At 39.6% G+C, this 19,950-nt stretch overlaps 1 protein-coding gene across 1 annotated transcript in view; it reads left to right on the plus strand.

The window, feature by feature from the left end:
- Positions 1 to 202: 202 nt before the first annotated feature.
- LMNTD2 (lamin tail domain containing 2) overlaps positions 203 to 19,950 on the plus strand; it is a 66,674-nt gene continuing 46,926 nt past the window's right edge. Inside the window, exons 1-2 of the mRNA XM_054970011.1 lie at positions 203 to 390; positions 3,580 to 3,765. Of these exons, the coding sequence (XP_054825986.1) occupies positions 203 to 390; positions 3,580 to 3,765 (374 nt within the window). The remainder of the gene's footprint in view (positions 391 to 3,579; positions 3,766 to 19,950) is intronic.

Below are 19,950 nucleotides of genomic sequence, written 5' to 3' on the forward strand. Positions count from 1 at the left end.
AAGTTAAATACCATCACTAGGTAACTACCTCAAACTGATATTAAAGGGACAGCTAGAAGGACTAACCTAAAAGTTGTCAACCCTAATAGTAACAGAGTTAATGAAAATAGAAAAATAATACAGAATGTTCTAGTGACCAGAGAAGTCCTATATGGTGTTCCTTTTATACAGAAAACACTAATCCAGCATTCAGTTTCTGACTATGGAAGATCTTCTAGCTATAGGAAAAAAGGACAGCATTAGGGAAGTTGAAATGGAAGATACTATAAAGGAGGAACTTCCTGTAATCACCAAGGTCAGCTTGATCCACACTCCTAAAGATTATGGAAGAAATGACAGCTCCTCCAGCTCTTCCCACACTATTATTGAACCTACGAAACAAGAGCCTGAGTAAGTGTTTCTTCACAGACTTTCATAGCCTTTAAGTTGTCATGTATTATTGTCACAAAAAAATGTTCTGCAGCAATGTCAGGTCAGATAAAACTAGTTTGATTTTCTGTATGAGAATACCTTCATTAGAGCTGAAAGGTGCGTGGAGATATCTGGAGCAAAGTTACCTTCAAAGGGAGGTAATTTTCCTATGCTTGTGGTGGGAGAAGCTGCAGATATAGATCATCTAACTTTCTCAGAGCTTTTAAAGGAACGGAAACTTCCTCCTAGAGGGAATGTAGCCACTTTTGATATCTCGGGTTGGGTAGTAGTTAAAGTGTCAAACTGGGAGTATGGAGAACTAGGTTAAAATTCCCACTCTGCCAAAAAATTCACTGGATAACCTTGAACCAGACTCTCAGCCCAACCGACCTCACAGGATTGTCATAAGCTTGAAGTGGAGAGAGATGGAAGGGTGAAATAAAAACGTAAGGGAATAAATGAATCTCAATTTGTTACAACCTCATGCTAGGACAGTGCTATCATATTCACCTAGACATATCTGTTAAGATTTTCTCTGACATGTGAATTCTTTTCTTTTTTTTAATCATAGGGTTTACCCTCTTCTATAAGAGAAATAGCACCTGGAGCTTTAAGAAATGAATCCTAGTTAACAACAATATTGCTAGCCTTCAAGCCTTGATTTCTGTCAGTAAAAGGGAGGAGGGACCCTTTTCAAGGCTGTTTTGGTCTTTGATGGAGGACTCATCAGGGCTAGCAGCAACCACAAGTGACTTGCATAACTTATCCAGGTCCTGTTGCTTACTTCTGTGAAGAGCAGCCACCCCACAGAAGCCAGTGTAGCAGTTACGAGTTTAAGACTAGGATCTAAAAGACCAGGTCTGAATTACCACTCTGTCATGGATGATCATTGGGTGGGTCAGTTATAGCCACAGTCAGCCTAATCTACCTTACACAGTTGTCCTGAGGATAAAATGGAAGAGAGGAGAATGACGTAAGCTGTTTTGTGTCTCCATTGTGGAGAAAGGTGGAGTATAAATGGAGTAAATAATAAATATAGCTGAAGATGAGGAGTAAATAAAAAGTAGGTTGGTGGGTGGCAAGAAAAGATGGAAGCAGGGAAAGGTGAGGATACGAGGCACCCAGGAGAAGAGAAATAAGAAATAGTGTGTAGAAGGGGATACAGGGGAAAGGGGTTCACCACCATGCAGCAGGACCTGGTCTGGTAGCCAGCGTTGCATAACTGGTCCTGACCTGGCACCTGGTTTTCCCAGGTAGAAGCTGCCAGGGGAGGGAAAGATGAAGATTAAGGAGGGGGCAGATAAAGGTTGATAGGTGAGAAGTAAGCAGGAAATGAGGGGAAGTTATGGGAGCTTTCAGCAAACAAAGGAAATAATGGGGAGGGGAGGGCTGCCAACTCTGGGTTGGGAAATTCCTGGAGATCTGGTGGTAGAGCCTGGGGAAGAAAGAGTTTGGGGAGGGGAGGGATCTCAGTAGGGTATAGTGCCATAGAGTCCATCCTGCAATGCAGCCATTTTCTCAAGGGGAACTGATTTATGTAGTATGGAAATACACAGTAATTCCAGGAGAGCGCCAGACCCTGCCTGGAGGTTGGCAACCCTAAGCCCACTGATTTGATTTTTGTAGTGGTTGTGCTTTAACCATCTATGTTTTTATATACTATTGCTTGCATTTTAGCCACCTTGAGGAACTTTCGGTGGGAATAGGGTTGCCAGGGGCAAAGCAGGTTTTAGGGGGCAGCGAGGTACTTACATCCCACACATGCGCTTTGTGTATTTGTGCACTCCTGCATTCCCCCACTGTAATGTTCCCTTTTGCTGTGGGTTCCCTGGCTAGAGTACTCACTCAGGCACCCATTCTCAGATCCATTCAGCACAAACAAGCTAGTTCAAAACATCAACCATTTATTTGCAAAGAGACAACTCCATCAACCAACAACTTAAGCTAACATACAGAACTGGAAAACTGAAACTAAAGCTTCACCCAATAGGACAAAATTAAATCACACAAATATTAGAGGAGGAGCAGACTATTCCATTACATACATACATATATACAGTAAATATACCACACCCATCCTGCTGAACTGGTTTCAGTATTCCCGGTGTTTCCTCCCTTGTGCTGGAAAATGATGTCGTTTTCCAGTACGAAGGAAGAGCCCTGAGGTGTGCTTCAGCTAGGGTTGCCAGCTCCAAGTTGAGAAATTCCTAGAGATCTGGGGGGTGAAACCTGGAGAAAGTGGGGCTTGGGGATCAAAAGGACCGTGGTATGGCATAATTCCAGAGTCTACCCCCCAAAGTAGCCATTTTCTTCAGGTGAACTGATGTCTGTGGCCTGGAGACCAGTTGTAATTCCGGGAGAACTCCAGCCACTACCTGGAGGCTGGCAACCCTAGCTCCAGCAGAAACGTCAGGTGCACTGAAACCTCCAAATGGGCAATTTTTGGCTTCAGCATGCCCCACAGCTCTTCCTTCCACTCTGGGCACACTGAAGCCAGTTCAGTGGGATGGGGGAGGGTGTGCACATGCTTCCTCCACTACCAGCCAGGTGAGCAGGGCCAGGGGGTGGCAAGCCAAGGTAGAAAGGTGGCCTAGGAATCTAAATAAATAAATATTTAATTGGCTGGTCGTACATAATAGCTTTTAAGAAACTGAGTTTTGAGAGAGGCTTTACATATCCTCTGCATACCCATACTTCCTGACCTGCATTCCCTCTTCCAAACTGCCTTTTTATTCCAGTTTTTCAAATATTTAGTGCCTCTGTTATCTTTCAAGGAGGTCACTTTCTCAAATATATTGTCCAGTGTGGTATACCGAGTGGACAGGGGCCTAGATTTAAATCTCAGGCTCAGCCATGAAGTTCTCTGAAGGTTGGAGTCTATGGCAGTTTTCCATTAGGTGGCATTTTTCTTCAGCCAGAAGAGCCTTCCTCAGCACAAGACGTTCTTCCACTGGCTCAAAGCTCTGTTCCCTAGAAGGAAATACCATAGTTAGCAGAAAAATTCTGTAGAATGTAATCTCAGCAAACTAGTACAAGTCATTAATCTATGTCAAAGCATTGTTGGGGGATAAAGTAGGAGGGGGAAGGAACTGTAAACAAAGTCCTGATTTTTTAGATGGAAGCTGGAATAAAAATTTAACAAAGTATATTTCTTTGTTTCTTCTGTAGAGGCCTTAATCCTGTGCAGCAGAACTCCCAGCCAATAGACAATCCACATGTCCTGCTGTTGCTGCTTCATCAGAAGGATCTGGAAATCAGAGGTCTGAAAAATGCTGCCCGGGGGTATCCACCTGACCGGCTTGCCTGCATTTTGCAGGAGCTTGTGAGAGCAAAACATAAAGGACCATTGAAGAAGTGAGTAAATCTGCACTCCATGCATATGAAGGTGCCTTGTACCAAGTCAGACTAAAGGTCAGCATTGTCTACTCTGACTGGCAGCAGTTCTCCAGGATCTCAAGCAGAGGTTTTTCTTGTCAAATTCTTCCTGATGCTTTTAAGGGGAGTTGAATCTGGGACTTTCTGCATGTGAAGCAGATACAGTAAGAGTGTCATGAAAAACTGGACTGTGCAAAATCAGATAACAAAGGGGGCAGTGGCCATCAGTAACAGCTAGGATGGTAGAATTGGCATAAATTGTAGGAATTATTCAGTGTTGGGTGAAGGGTGTTATGTGGATGAAGCCTTTCTTTTATTAACAATAAGCTGCTTTGACCTGATATCTTGAGAGAAATATGTGGATGAATCTATGGAAATCACAAAAGTGAGGGCCAAATATTATATCAGATTGGTCTACATAATGTAAAATTAACATCCTATTATCGAGCTAAATTATAGTACACAATAAGCAGAGGTCAAGTGGAACCATATTGGAAAGCTGGAGGTGGTAATAGCAATGCATGTACACTGTTTTGTTAGTGGTCAGACTAGGCCTCATGATATTAAGAAGCCTTATGGCAGTATCATAAGCCCCTTTCCTCATGTGTTTAAACATAGACAAGTTGTCTGACTAGGCAGAAAATGGAAAAGTACTGGAATGTGAGCAGTGAGGGTAAGACTAACTCTCAGCCCCCATGCCCAGAGATGTGCAAAACCACAAAACAATGGAGGTCTCCAGAAGTACTTGAATGAATCCATTCACACACCCTTCCAGTCCTATCCTTATCTACTCTCCTATTATAGCCTCACCCATCCAGCCACCATGGATCATCAATCTTTTTACACCTGTACAGGCAACAACAAAGTTTATTAGCCAGAGGCCATCACATTCTTGAAATCAATTCAAAATTACATGATTGCACATCAGCAAAACACATGCCATTTTAAAATAAATATTAAAAAGGCACATATTTCAACAAATTACTACCTTTAGAAATTTACTTAATTCCAATCTTACAGCTGCATTTGACACATACTTCGGTGTTTGAAGTACTGCTTTTAGGAATTTGGACTGTAGTTTCTCTCAGGAAGACGCAATCAAAACTTCCCAATTTTATTGTCTCAAATCAGAGACAACTTCCCAGTAGGGGTGTGCAGCCTGAAAATATTTGGGTTTCCCGCTTCAGGTTTACCTGAAGTGGGAAAAACATTCGGAAATAGCATAATTCCGAAGCGGCTTGCCACTTCGGAATTATGCTATTTTACTCGCTTCGGTATGCTCCATAAATATTTGGAGCATACAGAAGTGAGGGGGGCGACTCCCTCACCCCCACCTCCCACCCCTTCCAGGGAACCCTGCCACCCCCAGGCAACCCCTCCTCCCCCCCACCCACTTACCTGGTTGGAGGGAGAGCAGGAGAGACATCAGCTGGCCAGTGGGGTTGCTGCTGCTGAGGCGGCAGTGGCGGCAGCCTGGAGCCCTCTGCCACCGCACTGCCTCCTGAGGTGCAGGCTGAAGCCTGTGCTCCCTGCTGCCTCCGTTTGTCCACCAGTGTCAGGGACAAGGATTATATTCCAAACCTGCAACTCTCCAATTTTCCTCCCTGTTTTTCTAGTTAGCTCTGTGTGTGTGTTGTGTGTTTTGCGTGCAATTGATCTTTATTATTTTAAATAAAAACTCCTTTTTGATTGAACACCTGCTTTTTTATTAAAAGAGTTCTCTAGAGGAAGGGATCCTCATATACATAGGCACAAAAGATTCCTAAGTTACCTGCCTCTTGCTGCCTACCCTTGCACAGTAATTCTCCCAACTAGAAAGAAGAGCGCTTCATAGAGTAACAGTTTATAATGAATTTGTTGAAAATTGGTTAATAGGGATGTAGGAATATCCAGAATAGGAAATGATTAAATTAGATTCTAACTCGTAAATTTGTGGATGCATCTTCTAAACAAATGATGACATCATCTCTGAGAAAATAAAAAAGCAACAGGAAATTTAACTAATCAATATATGAAGACAAAGATATGTATTCTGCAGTATCAAAACACAACGAAAAAGGAGAGAATTGCGATATCGGGTAACACAGCAAAAAGAACTCATGAAATCTTATTAAGTGCAAACTTCAGTGTCAAAAATAAATCCAATTTATATAGCCATTACTGCAATTTACTAACGTATCATAAGGCAATAATTCATATATAGAAACGCAATTTTCTGAATGAACAAATTAAATGCTTAATCACCATACCAACAAGAAACAACCTTCTTAAAGTGGCATGTGCTAATCAACTTGTTATTATCAAAATCTTTGATGTTCTATATCCTATTAACAATAAAATGCAAGTGCACCAATATTGTTCTAAATACAAGATATACAGTTTGCATATAACATATTTCACAAATCCATAAGCAGAGCCACTAATTTTGTCTATAACATATTCAAACTGATCATATTGCACAAGTCCATTGTTTAGGGTGCTAGTTAGCCTATGGTATATACAAAGTGATAAGCCTCAAAAATTCATGCACACACTGTCCTTGCTTTAACAGAAAGTTCAACAATAATTCCACAAAGTTTGAGAATGCGTTCAGTTGGTCATTTGTATTTGAAAATGGCTGTGATTAGTCTCTTGTTCTAATGGGTCATCTAGATCCAAGGAATCCTGTTTCAAATGATATCTTTCTCAAAAAATCATAGTCACTGTAATAAATTTAACAAAACATGTATCTCAGATTCAAAATACAAAAAGTGACACCTCAATATGCATATCATTTACTTACATATTTATATGCCAATGAAGGCTAACTTGAACTTGAACTTGAACTTTTTTTAAAAAAATTTTATTGGAATTAGAAATATTTTGTCATTTATAACAATCAAATTACTTTAATATTCCAGTTCTAACCCCCTCCCTTTCCCCCCCCCCCCGTTTGTTGACTTCCAACAGTTTTCCAACCCTTTGTCTATTCTTCCCCTACTCATTTCAACTTATTTTGTCAATTAAACATATACTTTCACACTCTTCTAAGCTAGTCTATTATAACACAGTGCTAAGTCAATTTCCCTTCACTTATCAACTAACTAATACATTCCTGGCATGTTATTCAATAGTAATAATACTGGTAATATTCTCAATATCCTGTACTCTAACTTATTCATTCTTTTTTTTTTTTTTGAAAAATTTTTATTGGGTTAGAATCCATTATTTCCACATTTACATTCAATTTTCCCCAATTTTTTCATCTCTAACCCCCTCCCTTTCCCCCCCCTTTTTGTTGACTTCCAACAGCTTTCCAACCCTTTGTCCCCTTTCCCTTACTTTTATTAACTTCCTCTATCTAAAACAAATATATATTCTCCATTATTCTAAGCAGTACATCCTTAACTATTTTTAACATTATATGCCCAAACTGTAAGCCTTTGTTTCCATCTTAGATAAACAATTTATCCCAATTTTTCAATTTCAGGTATTTCTATATATCATAAACCATATAGATCATACATTCGTTTATATCAAACAATTTGACTTATTCTCTATATATATTACTCATTCTATCTTTTTATAATAGTTCTATATATCTCTCCTCACGTAGTCAATCAATTTGACCCATCTATATCTTCAGACATTCAGTTTGGTACAAAACTTGTCAGAAAAAAAAAGAAAATATTGTTAGTTAATCGCTCCTTATATTTAGTCCTTATAATTAATTATTTTCTCTATGTTCTGTTTGTTAACCTATATATATCTATATATATGTCAATCTATTAATCTGACTGCTTATTAATTCACATTTATCTCTTCTCCCCCCGGTAAAGTCTCCCCCCTCTACTTCAATACTTCAGTAGTTCTCAAACTGCCACAGTTTTCCTCCCACCTCCCATTTCTTCTCCAGGTATTGTTTCAGCTTCTCCCAGTCTGTGTTGAACTGCCCTGAGTCCAGATCTCTCAGTTTTCTTGTCATCTTGTCCATTTCAGCCATATACAGCAATTTGTAAGTCCAATCTTCAATAGTTGGCACTTCTTGTACTTTCCATTTTTGCGCATACAAAAGTCTAGCTGCTGCTGTCATATAAAATATCAACGTCCTGTGTTGGGCTGGAATTCCCTCCATTCCCAAGTTCAGTAGCAGGAGTTCTGGGTTCTTATTAATTTGAAATTGTAAAATTTCACTCATTTCTCTTATTATTTCCCCCCAGTACTGCCTGGCTACCTCACACGACCACCACATATGATAGAGGGAGCCCTCATGCTTCTTACATTTCCAGCATTTATTAGAAGTATTCAAATTCCCTAGCGCAATCTTCTTTGGTGTCATGTACCAACGATAGATCATTTTGTAAATGTTCTCTTTGATATTAATACATGTCGTTGTCTTCATTGTAGTTTTCCACAAGTATTCCCATGCCTCCATTGTTATTTCTTTATTAAAGTTTATAGCCCATTTCACCATTTGTGTTTTAACTATCTCATCCTTGGTATACCACTTCAACAGTACTTGGTATACCTTGGATATTCTTTTCTTATCTTCTTTAAGAAGGGTCTGCTCTAGTTCCGAATTCTCTATTCGTATACCTCCCTTTACAGAGTCCGAATTATATAAGTCTCTGATCTGTCTATACTGGAACCAATCGTAGTTAGGTGATAGTTCCTCTTGTGTCTTTATTCTAAGTTTGGATGCTTCAGTTTTAGTTATTTCTTTATACGTTAAACATTGTTGTTCATTATCAACAGCTCTCGGGTCTATCACCTCATATGGAACCACCCACAAAGGGGTTCCTTCTTGTAGATAAATTCTGTACAAAATTCTGTAACTTATTCATTCTAATGTCATCAATATGGGACAAACAATTTATCCCTCCCTATACATAACTTGAGTACTCATAAGTGATGAATACATTTATAAGTCAACCAATTTAACTTATACTCTATATGTTACTCTTTACTTCCTCTTATATCTCTTATCTTTATAACATAAAGTCAATCAATTTGACTCGTGTTCTACACATTTCTAAATATACCTACAAACACAATATACATTCGACATAAGTCAATCAATTTAACCCATGTTCTGCACATTTCTAAATATCGCTATAACCAAAAATACCTTCAGCATAAGTCAATCAATTTAACCTATATTCTATATGCTACTTCTCATTCCCCCCCTTCTTGTATTCATGAATTTTAATTCTGTTAATTCTCAATTACACCCCTATCTGCCAGCAACATAATTAATTAATTAATTTCTATTCTTATATATCACATAATAACTATTACTTAATACTGTATAGAATAATCAAATAGAATAGTTGCTTAGTAATTCTTCTTTAACTCTCCTCCCCCCGGTATAGTCACTTCTCTCTTCTTTTGTTTTTCTTCAATAATTTTCAAACTGCCACAGTTCTCCTCCCACCTCCCATTTTTTCACCAAATATTGTTTCAGCTTCTCCCAATCTGTGTTAAACTGTCCTGGATCAAGGTCTCTTAGTTTTCTTGTCAGTTTATCCATCTCCGCCATGTACAGCAATTTGTGAATCCAGTCCTCGATAGTTGGCACTTCTTGTACTTTCCACTTTTGCGTATACAAAAGTCTAGCCGCTGCTGTCATGTAAAAAAGCAATGTCCTATGTTGTGCTGGAATATCTTCCATTCCCAAATTCAGTAGCAGGAGTTCTGGGTTCTTATTAACTTGAAACTGTAAAATCTCACTTATTACTTTTATTATTTCCCCCCAGTACTGCCTGACTACCTCACAAGTCCACCACATATGGTACAAAGATCCTTCATGCTTTTTACATTTCCAGCATTTATTAGACGTGTTCACATTCCCTAGCGCAATTTTCTTTGGTGTCAGGTACCAACGATAGATCATTTTATAGACATTCTCTTTAATGTTAGTGCATGTCGTAATCTTCAAAGTATTTTTCCACAAATATTCCCACGCCTCCATTGTTATTTCTTTATTAAAATTTATAGCCCACTTCACCATTTGCACCTTAACTACCTCTTCTTCAGTATACCATTTTAACAACACTTTATAGACCTTTGAAATTTCCTTTTTGTCTTCTTGTAAAATTACTTCCTCCAAGTCCAAGTTCTCCATTCTTATCCCTCCCTTGGCACAATCCGATTTATAAAGGTCTCTGAGCTGTCTATATTGAAACCAGTCATAATTTGGAGACAACTCTTCTTGCGTCTTTATTCTTAATTTAGAAAATTCTATTCGTGTTATCTCCTTATACGTTAAACACTGTTGTTCATTATCAACAGTTCTCGGATCTACCGCTTCATAAGGAACCACCCAGGAGGGAATTCCTTCTTGTAGGTAATCTCTGTACTTTTTCCATATTGTGAAGAGGCTTCTCCGAATGTAATGGTGTAAAAACATAGAGTCCGCTTTTACTTTATCATACCATAAGTATGCATGCCATCCAAATATTTTTTTGTATCCCTCTAAGGCCAGCAATTTGCGATTTTTAAGCATCATCCAGTCCTTCAGCCAAACCAAGCAGATTGCCTCATAGTAAAGTCTTAGGTTGGGCAGTTGCATTCCGCCTCTCTCTTTCGCGTCCTGTAACACTTTCATTTTCACTCGAGGCTTTTTGCCTGCCCAAACAAAGTCCGATATCTTTCTCTGCCATTTCTCAAACTGCTTGGAATCCCGAATAACTGGTATTGTCTGTAACAAAAACATCACTCTTGGCAGCACATTCATCTTGACTGCTGCAATTCTTCCCAACCATGACAAATTCAATCTATTCCATTTAATCAAGTCTCGCTCTATTTGAGTCCACAATTTCTCATAATTGTTCTTAAATAGATCTATATTCTTTGCAGTCAGTTCAATTCCCAAATATTTCACCTTATTTGTTACTTCACAGTCTGTTATTTCCATAAGTTGCTGTTGTTTTTGTTTAGTCATATTTTTACACAGTATCTTTGACTTCTTTTTGTTTACAAAAAAACCTGCCAAATCTCCAAATTCTGTGATTTTTTCTATTACCCTTGGCATGTTTTCAATTGGATCTTCCACAATTAACATTATATCGTCTGCAAATGCTCTGACCTTATAGGAAAAGTCTTTTATCTTTATTCCACGGATTGCATTATCTTCTCGGATCTGTATCATCAAAATTTCCAAAACCATTATAAACAACAGTGGAGACAACGGGCAACCTTGTCTTGTAACTTTGCCTATAGTCAATTTCTTAGTCACCTCGTCATTCACCACAATTGCTGCACTCTGGTCTCTGTAGATTTCTTTTACTGCTCTGATAAATCTTTCTCCCAACTGTAGCTGTTCCATAGTGGCGAACATAAAATCCCAGTTCAAATTGTCAAATGCTTTTTCAGCGTCCACAAAGAAGAACCCAACCTCCTTATCACAACGCCTATCATAATATTCAATAGCATTTATAACTGTCCTTAAATTGTCTCTGATTTGTCTATTCGGTAAAAAACCAGCTTGTTCTTCCCCAATAACTTCGGATAGCCATCCCTTTACTCTTTCCGCTAAGATCTTCGCAAAGATCTTATAGTCATTGTTAAGTAAGGAAATAGGTCTGTAATTTTTGACGTTAGTCAAGTCCTGTCCTTCTTTAGGGATCAATGATATATTAGCTTCACTCCAAGTATCTGGAATTCTTTGGTCTCTCATAACACCATTGATCACTTCTTTTAGGAATGACACCAGTTCATTGACCATTACCTTATAAAATTTAGCTGTGAGTCCATCAGGCCCTGGCGCCTTACCCAGATTTGTTGACTATTGCCTTCCTTATCTCTTCCTCTGTCACTTCACTATTCAATTTATTTCTCCAATCTTCCGAGATCACTGGGAGCCTCATTTTCCCCAGATATGTCGCTATTGAATCTTTATTCACCTCTTTTTTATTATACAATTTAGCGTAAAATTTGTAGAAGGCTCTACTAATAGCAGTCTGTTCCAGATATACTTTATTATCCTCACATATTTTATTTGTCTTCTTCTCCTTTCTCTTCTTCAATTGCCATGCCAAATATTTCCCAGGTTTATTTGCTCCTTCAAACGACTTTTGATTCATTCTCTTCAGATTCCATTCCAGTTCTTTATTATTCATTGCTGTCAACTGTTCTTGTAAAATTTTAATGTCTTGGTAAACTTTCTTCTTCCCTGGTCTTTTCTTTAGTAGTATTTCTTTGGCTTTTATTTTCTCTGTAATCTCCTGTCTCTTCTCCTCTTGTTTTTTCCTGGCTCTTCCGTTTAAGTCCATTAGTATGCCTCTAATTACTGCCTTATAGGTATCCCATACCTTGTTGGTTGGTACTTCTCGATTCATGTTGTATTGTATGAAGGACTTAGTTTCCCTTCTCAACATCTCCAAGTTTTATCCCTCTTGCAACAAGTCCTCATTTATTCTCCATCCTTTCCTCTTAGTTCTTTTCCCAAACTTCCACATAATTGGATTGTGATCTGAGCCTACCATAGGCATTATTTCCACCTCTTTAGTCCATAACACTAAGTCCTTTGAGGCCCAGATCATGTCGATTCGTGATAAAGTAGAGTGTCTTGCGGAGAAAAATGTGAATTGTCTGCCCTTGGGATTCTGTATTCTCCATACATCTTCCAAAGTTTCCTGCTGCATTAATGCAAAAAAAGTTTTTGGTAGTAGTCCTCTTTTCTTTTGTGCAGTTGCTGATTTCTTGTCCTGCTCCAAATTTGTAACTCCATTGAAGTCTCCTGCAAGAATTATCTGGTCGTAAGAAAGTTCATCTAATTGCTTCCTCAAATCCTCAAAGAAGCTTTCTTTTGCTCCATTAAGTGCATAGATTCCAATCACCAGCACTTTCTTTAAATTCCATGTACATTCCACCGCTAAAAATCTGGCTTCTGGGTCCTTAAACACTAACTTTGGCTGCAGCTCCTCTCTAATATACAAGACCACTCCCCTTTTTTTTCTTTTTTGTGGCCGCTGCAAAATGAGTGCCCAATTTGCTCAGTTTTAGATATTTTACATCCTGTTTTCTAATATGAGTCTCTTGTAAACAAACAATATCACATTTCTGTTTTAATAGCCAGTGAAAAGTACTTTTTCTCTTATTGGGTGAATTAAGTCCATTTACATTCCAAGATATAACCTTACATTCCATATTCATAGCCTTGTTGCTGGTAAGTCCTTTTCATTGTCCCTCATAAACTTTTCCATTTCAAATTCAGATCTGATGCGCTTTTTCACTCCTCCAAACTCAAATGCCAGTCCTTCTGGTAATTCCCATCTATACCTTATTTTCATGTCCTTCAAAATTTGGACTAAGGCTTTATATTTTTTCCGATCAAGCAACACCGATCTAGGTAACTCCTTCATAATAATCACCGTCTTGCCATCAGCCTCCAATGGGTCTTGGAATTGCTTGCTCACAATCATTTCTTTCATATTTCTGGTTGTAAATTGCACAATCACGTCTCTTGGTAACTTCCTCTGGGTCGCAAATCTTGAGTTTATACGATACACCACATCTAGGATAGCCACGATTTCTTCTTCTTCCTTCCCCAGGTATCCAGCTAACACTTCAGCAACTTGCTCTTGAGCTGTCTTTCCCTCCATTTCCGGCAAACCGCGAAACCTTAGCTGCTTTTCCATATACTTGCTCTCCACAATAGCCATTCTGCCCCTCATCGTCCTCATATCTGTCTATTGCGTGTCTGAGAGATTCTCCATCGCCTTCTCCACCACGTTAACTTTTTGCTGTGTTGCTTCCATTCCCTTTCTCATTTCTGCCAATTCACTTTTAACTGTCTCATTAACTTCTTTGATCTCTTTCACCAGCTCCTGCTGGATCTTTAACATTTCCGAAAATCTTTTGTCTAAATTTTCCATAGCCGTCTGCCACTCTTTTTTCGACATCGTGGGGCTTGACTTGCCTCGCTCCCACGAATCTGCTCGTTTCCTTAACTCCGTGGCGCTTGGCTAAGTGTCCCTTTAATTTAATTTAATTTAATTCAAATGTCCCGGTTTCAAAAGGAAAAAAAAAGCACTTACAAAATCCAAAATGCCGGGCGTCTTTTCTCTATGGTTTTTCTATATTTTTGTAATCCAATATGGCATACTTCCTCTTCTGCTGAAGCCCGTGCCCTTCCCTCTTCAAAGATGGCGATTGCCCTCTTCCTGTCTGCCTTAGGGCCGTCTCTCTCCAGCAGCTCTATCACAATTACGTACTTCCTGTTTCCCGTCTCCTCACAGCAGCTCTCGCGATGGTAGAAGCTTTCTCACAGTCTATTATCTCCTCACAACCACAGGTATGAACAACAATCCTCCAATTTCTCTAATTACTTCTTTTAGCTTAGTCCTTTTACTAATCTGTTTCTTGCCCAGTCTTCCTCTACTTTTAATCAAACTGTTGCAGTTTAAAAGTCCCCTTTAATGCTTCTTTACTTTAAGTAATTCGTCCCGTTTCAAGAGATAGTGATCTTTACCTTTTCAAACGTCTTTCTGGGTTGTAATCACTGCTTCAAACTCAGGTTCTCTTTCACCTTCTTTCCTCCTGTTGATGCTTGGGCATGTAGATCTTATGCCAGCCGTCACTGGCCCCAGAACTGCCGCAGAGATATAGGCCGACCTGTCTTAGGGTGGGACCTCAAGGGACGGGGGAGAGTCCGTTGCGCAGAACCCCCCCTCGCCCGAGATCAACGCGCCCTGAGGTACTTGAGCGTTCAAAGCCTGTTCTCCGCCTGAGAACAGGGGACCTCGGGCTTGTTTGCCCCCGCCGGTCACTAAAAACGGCAGCCCGGTCAGCTCTGCTCCCAGAGCTGTGTTAGACCTCCATGGATCCCAAACAGGAAGTCAACTTGAACTTGAACTTGAACTTTATTTATTTATTTATTTATTTATTTATTTATTTATTTATTTATTTATTTATTTTCTTAAATTTATAGTCCGCCCTCCCCAAACAGGTGGGCTCTGGGCGAACTACTTACATATCAAATTGTATCATTCAGACATACAGGCACGGTCAATTCTTTACCGGTATAGCATAAGGTGTGGTATGAAGTCTCTCAAGCTCATTATGATGGAATCCTTTTCCCTGCCTCCCATATGGAGATCTGTGTCTTAAAGGGAACTAAGTCCCCATTATCAATATTAACTCAATCAAAAAAACAGGAGAAATCATCATTGATATTTAAGCCCTCTGGAGTGAGAGTGCAGCTTATATATCCAAAACGTTTCTTTCCTGCATAAATCCCTAGTGACCAATTCTGCATTTGTTTCTTGAGATCTATATAGAACAGAAAATGTCAGTTTCCTTATGAGATTTTTCTGTGTGGTAGGAAACCATAGGAACTTCTAATATCTGGTTCCTGATCTGAGATGGATGTTCACTGAGTCTTATTTTTATGGGGCGGATGCTGCTGGCCATGTATAGAAATCCACACACACATTTTATATGATATACTACATTATTAGAGTTGCAAGTCATTATTTGATATACTACAGGTGATATCACCACCAGGTGACTTGATATTACACACCTTGCATAACAGACCTGGTCCCAACTGCTTGATACTGTTCAAAACACCCCACAAAAGCCAGTGTAGTGTAGGTTTCATAGTTCAGGCATAGGATGTGAGAGATCCAGCTTTTAATCCCCATTCTGCCATGGAAGCTCAGTGGGTGTCCTTGGGCCAGTCATATTATTAGCCTAAGAGGAAAGTGTCATATGCTGTTTAAGTCCCAACTGGCAAGCAACATGGGGAATAAATGAAGTAATAAATATAACTGAAGATAGAGGGCAAATAAAAGGTTGGTGGTTGGGTGGGTAGGAAGGAGAAAAGGAAACATGGAAAGGTGAGGCCTGCCATCTTGTCAAGTTTAGCTAATACAGTTTTCCCTTACAGTGGTTAAAATGGGTCTAGAGTTATACACTCCTTTAAACAATACCTGAAGCCAGTTCTTGTAAACATCCACACCGTGCTATCAACTTCTTGAAACCCCTTTGCTTTTATAACTTCTTCCAACAGGGAAATTCAGTCTGTAATTGCTGCCTCTTGGGGACCTGCTATATACCAGATTGCAGACCTTCTCCCTCCTTCCACTGGCTGGTGTGATTGAGTGTTGTACTCCTTGCAGTTTGTAATATAAGAGCAACTTAGTTACCTTCATATGGCCTATTGCTCTTTGAGTGCACACCAGTAGGAGCCATTTCTCCAAACTCCTTCTTTGTTTTATCGTAAAATAAAATGTTAACCAGCTATCTTAACATGGGTTATATTAAGGGAGGGAGTGTTCTGTTTCATATCCCATGTATCACCAGGCAAGCAAAAATGTCAAAAGCAATGATTCAATGAACAGATAAACTTGGTGGCCCTTATGAGGGCAGAAAGGTGTGGTATATATTTTTATAAAATAAAATTTAAAAACTGGAAGCTGAAGTCAGGAAGAGTAGTACAGAATCACCAATGCCTGTAATTCTGTGTTATTCATAAATACTTATTATTGTCAGGAGGCCTGCAGAAAAATATTCTGTCCCTTTATAATGGGATGTTATTTACCAAGTGATATTCATTTCCTTCTTTTATATCCCCCCTCCCCATGATGACCCAACGTGGTTTACATCATTCTCCTCTCCTCCATTTTATTATCACAACAACCCTGTGAGGTAGATTAGGCTGTGAGTATATAACTGGTCCAAGATCACCCAGCAAGCTTCCACAGCAGATCCTAATCCTGGACTCTAACTTCTATGCTACTCTGGCTCTCCAGTGTATTTATCTGTATGCCACGATAACATTCAACTGCCCATTTCTACTCTATTGAAGAGACAGGATATTTTTCTCCAAGCCTATTGGGAACTCTAATAATAATGCTTATCTTATCTTCATGACGTCACCTGCTGGTTTGTGCAGATCAAGTGCTGTTAAATGCACAACTGCAAATCAGGCTCCCCCCCCCGCCCCCCCCTTCCGGTGGCAGTCAAAAGCCCACTAAAATAAAACAACAGCAAGAAAAGCATATATAAAAAGCCAGTGAACTTACTTTAGAATTATCTGCCTCAAGAGTAAATTTCCACTTGTCTGCTAAATGACTGAACAGAAGAGTTCAGGCAGTGGGCCTCTTTGAAAAGGGACGTACAAGGAGGTTCTGAAGGCAGTTGCACTTTATAGACAGAAAAAGAACCTGGAGCAGGGCCACTTCAGTGATCATAATGGGCCAGAAGATTAACATAGGAGGGGGGAGATACTCCCTAAGGTATTCTGATAGCCTACGCTGCTATTGCAGCCAAGCATGATTTAAAGATAATGCATTTTAAAAATATGAGTATGAGAAGAGCAAACTGCCATCAAGGACATAAAATCCTAAAATGTCAACGCACACAAAATGATATATTTAGGGTGAAGTTGTGTCACTCTTCATCACCAGAGAGCCAGTGTTGTGTAATGGCTAGAGTGTTGGATTTTGATGGAACTTAGGTTTAAATTCATGCTCTGAGATAATGCTCACTGCAGGATCTTGGCTCACTCACTACAGTGTTTATGAGGATAAAATGGCAGGAAGGAAACCCTGCCGTGGCACTTGAACAATCACGTTCCCTGTAGCTGCTTCAAGAGCAATGGATGTACTAGCTGGAGTCAATGACAAAATATTATATCAATGTTAAGAAAATGTGTTCTTTTTGCAACTGAAGAGCTACAATGAGACAAGACGTCTGATTTCCACACAAATAATTTATTTATTTTTGAACCTGCCCATGAGAGCTTACAAAATAAAAATTAAAAAACCCAAAAAGATAAAAAATACTAATTAAAATCCAGCCAAGCATATAAAACAGATTAAAATATTTAAAAACTTAACTTAAAGCTTGGGTGAAGAGAAATGTTTTGGCCTGGCACCTAAAAAAAAGCAACATAGGTTCCAGGGCGGTCTCAAGGAGGAAGGTCATTCCACATGCGAGGTATCACTATTACAGAATGTGTAGCAGCTATGCATCTATTTCCCTGGCTGAATCCACACTACCGTCATTCTCGCAGCAGTTTTTCACTTCCGCAGCGCCATTCCTTCATCTGTTCACACGCATCATCTCCGAAGCCGTCATTAATTCGGCATGGCGTCACCACAGCCCATTGCACTTTCGCCGCAGGTTATCTTTTGACGAATAACTGCCCTCCATTGAATTCCGAGCCTCTCTTGACCTGCCTCCCAATTAAGGAGTAATTCTCCGCCTTTGTCCCCACCCCTTTTTTTAAAAAATAAAAGAGTACCGTGTCGATATGGTGACATCTCATCATATTAATCTCATTTTAAAAAAGCGGGCAGACTTCAAATATCAGAGGAACAATTTCATATGTTAATTCAATTTATATTTTGGGGGGGGGGCATCCACATGATACTGAAATCATGGCTCATGTTATGCCCGACACGGACTGTGCCGACGAGTTAGGCACAGATGTCAATTTTCCAAAGACAAAATGAAGCTCTGCTGTGGGATGCTGCTGTAGGTGATCGTGACCGCTCACCCATTCCCGGATGATTTCAACCAGCATGCAGGCTGTGATGTTCCAAGCGCTCATCGTAAGTGTCTCAGGTGATTTTTTAATATATATTATATTAATGGTGTCGTTGTACCATTGAACCAGGATGCTTACTCGTCGATATATCGTCAATTTGTCCTTTTAAAAAAAAAAAAACCGCAGGGCCGTTCGGGTTTTTCCCGCCCCTTTACCCGTCTTTTTGAAAGGGGATGTGATCAACGGATTGCGCAGGAGAAGCGCTATTCAAAGGGTGATGTGGACAAAGAAGCGAAGAACGCGCAATAACAGATGGAGCAATCATTGCACAAGAAAAGCGGGAGCTAAGGTAGTGTGGAATCGGCCCCTGTATGCTGATTCTGGAAAAGGGTTTCTGTATTAACAGTTTTCTGGCTTGGCTCCTTAATGATGCCTGCTAGTTTTCTTCCTTTCTGTCTTGTTTTCCACATTTAAGTTATTGCTGGGAGTTTAAATCATACAACTTGGAAATGGCAATCAAGCAAGAGCTTACCCTGCCTTAGAGCAATGTTCCCATCTAAAGTATGTGCTGCAAGGCATAACGTCAGTTCTGCAAAGAAAATGTCTAAAGGAGGGAGGCGAGCTGAAACCAGTGCTAAGAGAAATCTGAATGAAGCTGTTGGTATTCTCAGTGCTTAGACTTCATATTTTACTAACTTGACATGATCATTGGTTCTAGATCAGAGAGAACATGGCTGATTGTCTTAGGTCTCAGTCTCATAGTGGATGGACAACCATCCACACATGCAGTGCAAGTTGTTTGTTATTAGTGCCTAACATCCATAACTCTTGATCTAGATCCAGCTGACTGTATGTGATGTTAACCCAATTAATACTACAAAGCTGGTTGGCCAAAGAAGAGCCTGTGCCTGCCTGCTGTGGTGTGCATGCAACTATGTCTGAAGCTGATTGGCCACAAACCTTTGTACTTCCCTCTCTCCTCCTCCTCTTAGAATTTTCACATCTTTCTTCATACACCCAAGATGTACAAATTCAGCGTGCACAATTTTTCAGAGCAGCAGATGTAGGGAAAGTGAACAAGCTCTGTATCAGATAAGATGGAGGTGAAACAGGGAACACAACATTTGTACTTTGTGTCTCCCTACTCCTGCTCCAGATCAATGTGAGTGGGGGCTCAAACAGAGTCTAGGAGAAGTTGTTATTGAGGAAGGCCTTGAAAAAGGACAGATATCACTTTGGAGAATAGGGGAAGGGGAGGCCATTGCAGACATAGAGGGAGAAAGGCAAAGATTGGCTTAAAGAAAAATGCTTGGGAGAAAAGGATTCAGCTCTCCTCACGTTCTTGCTCCTTTTGTTCCCAAAATTGTATTCTCTTTTGTTTGTATGGGATTGGGGCCGCATGCTGCCAGTATGCATAGTGTGAGCCAGAAAGAGACTATTATTGTAATCTTGGTACAAAGGTTGTAAAGTAATTTGGCCCAATTTTTTGGTGTATAACAAGGTTTGTATAACAAATTAAAAGATCAGAAAAATTTACATTAGAGCAAATACAAAATACAGAAGGTCAGTCCTGCTACACAGTAGTCAAAATTTACGAAAATTGAAAATCCCAATGGATTTTGCAAGCTGCTGAATTTTTTTTTGCACAGTTAACAGTAATCTGCGAAATGGCAGATAAAGCTTTG

This window comes from Eublepharis macularius, chromosome 2, assembly GCF_028583425.1.
Source record: "Eublepharis macularius isolate TG4126 chromosome 2, MPM_Emac_v1.0, whole genome shotgun sequence".
Taxonomy (NCBI): Eukaryota; Metazoa; Chordata; class Lepidosauria; order Squamata; family Eublepharidae; genus Eublepharis; species Eublepharis macularius.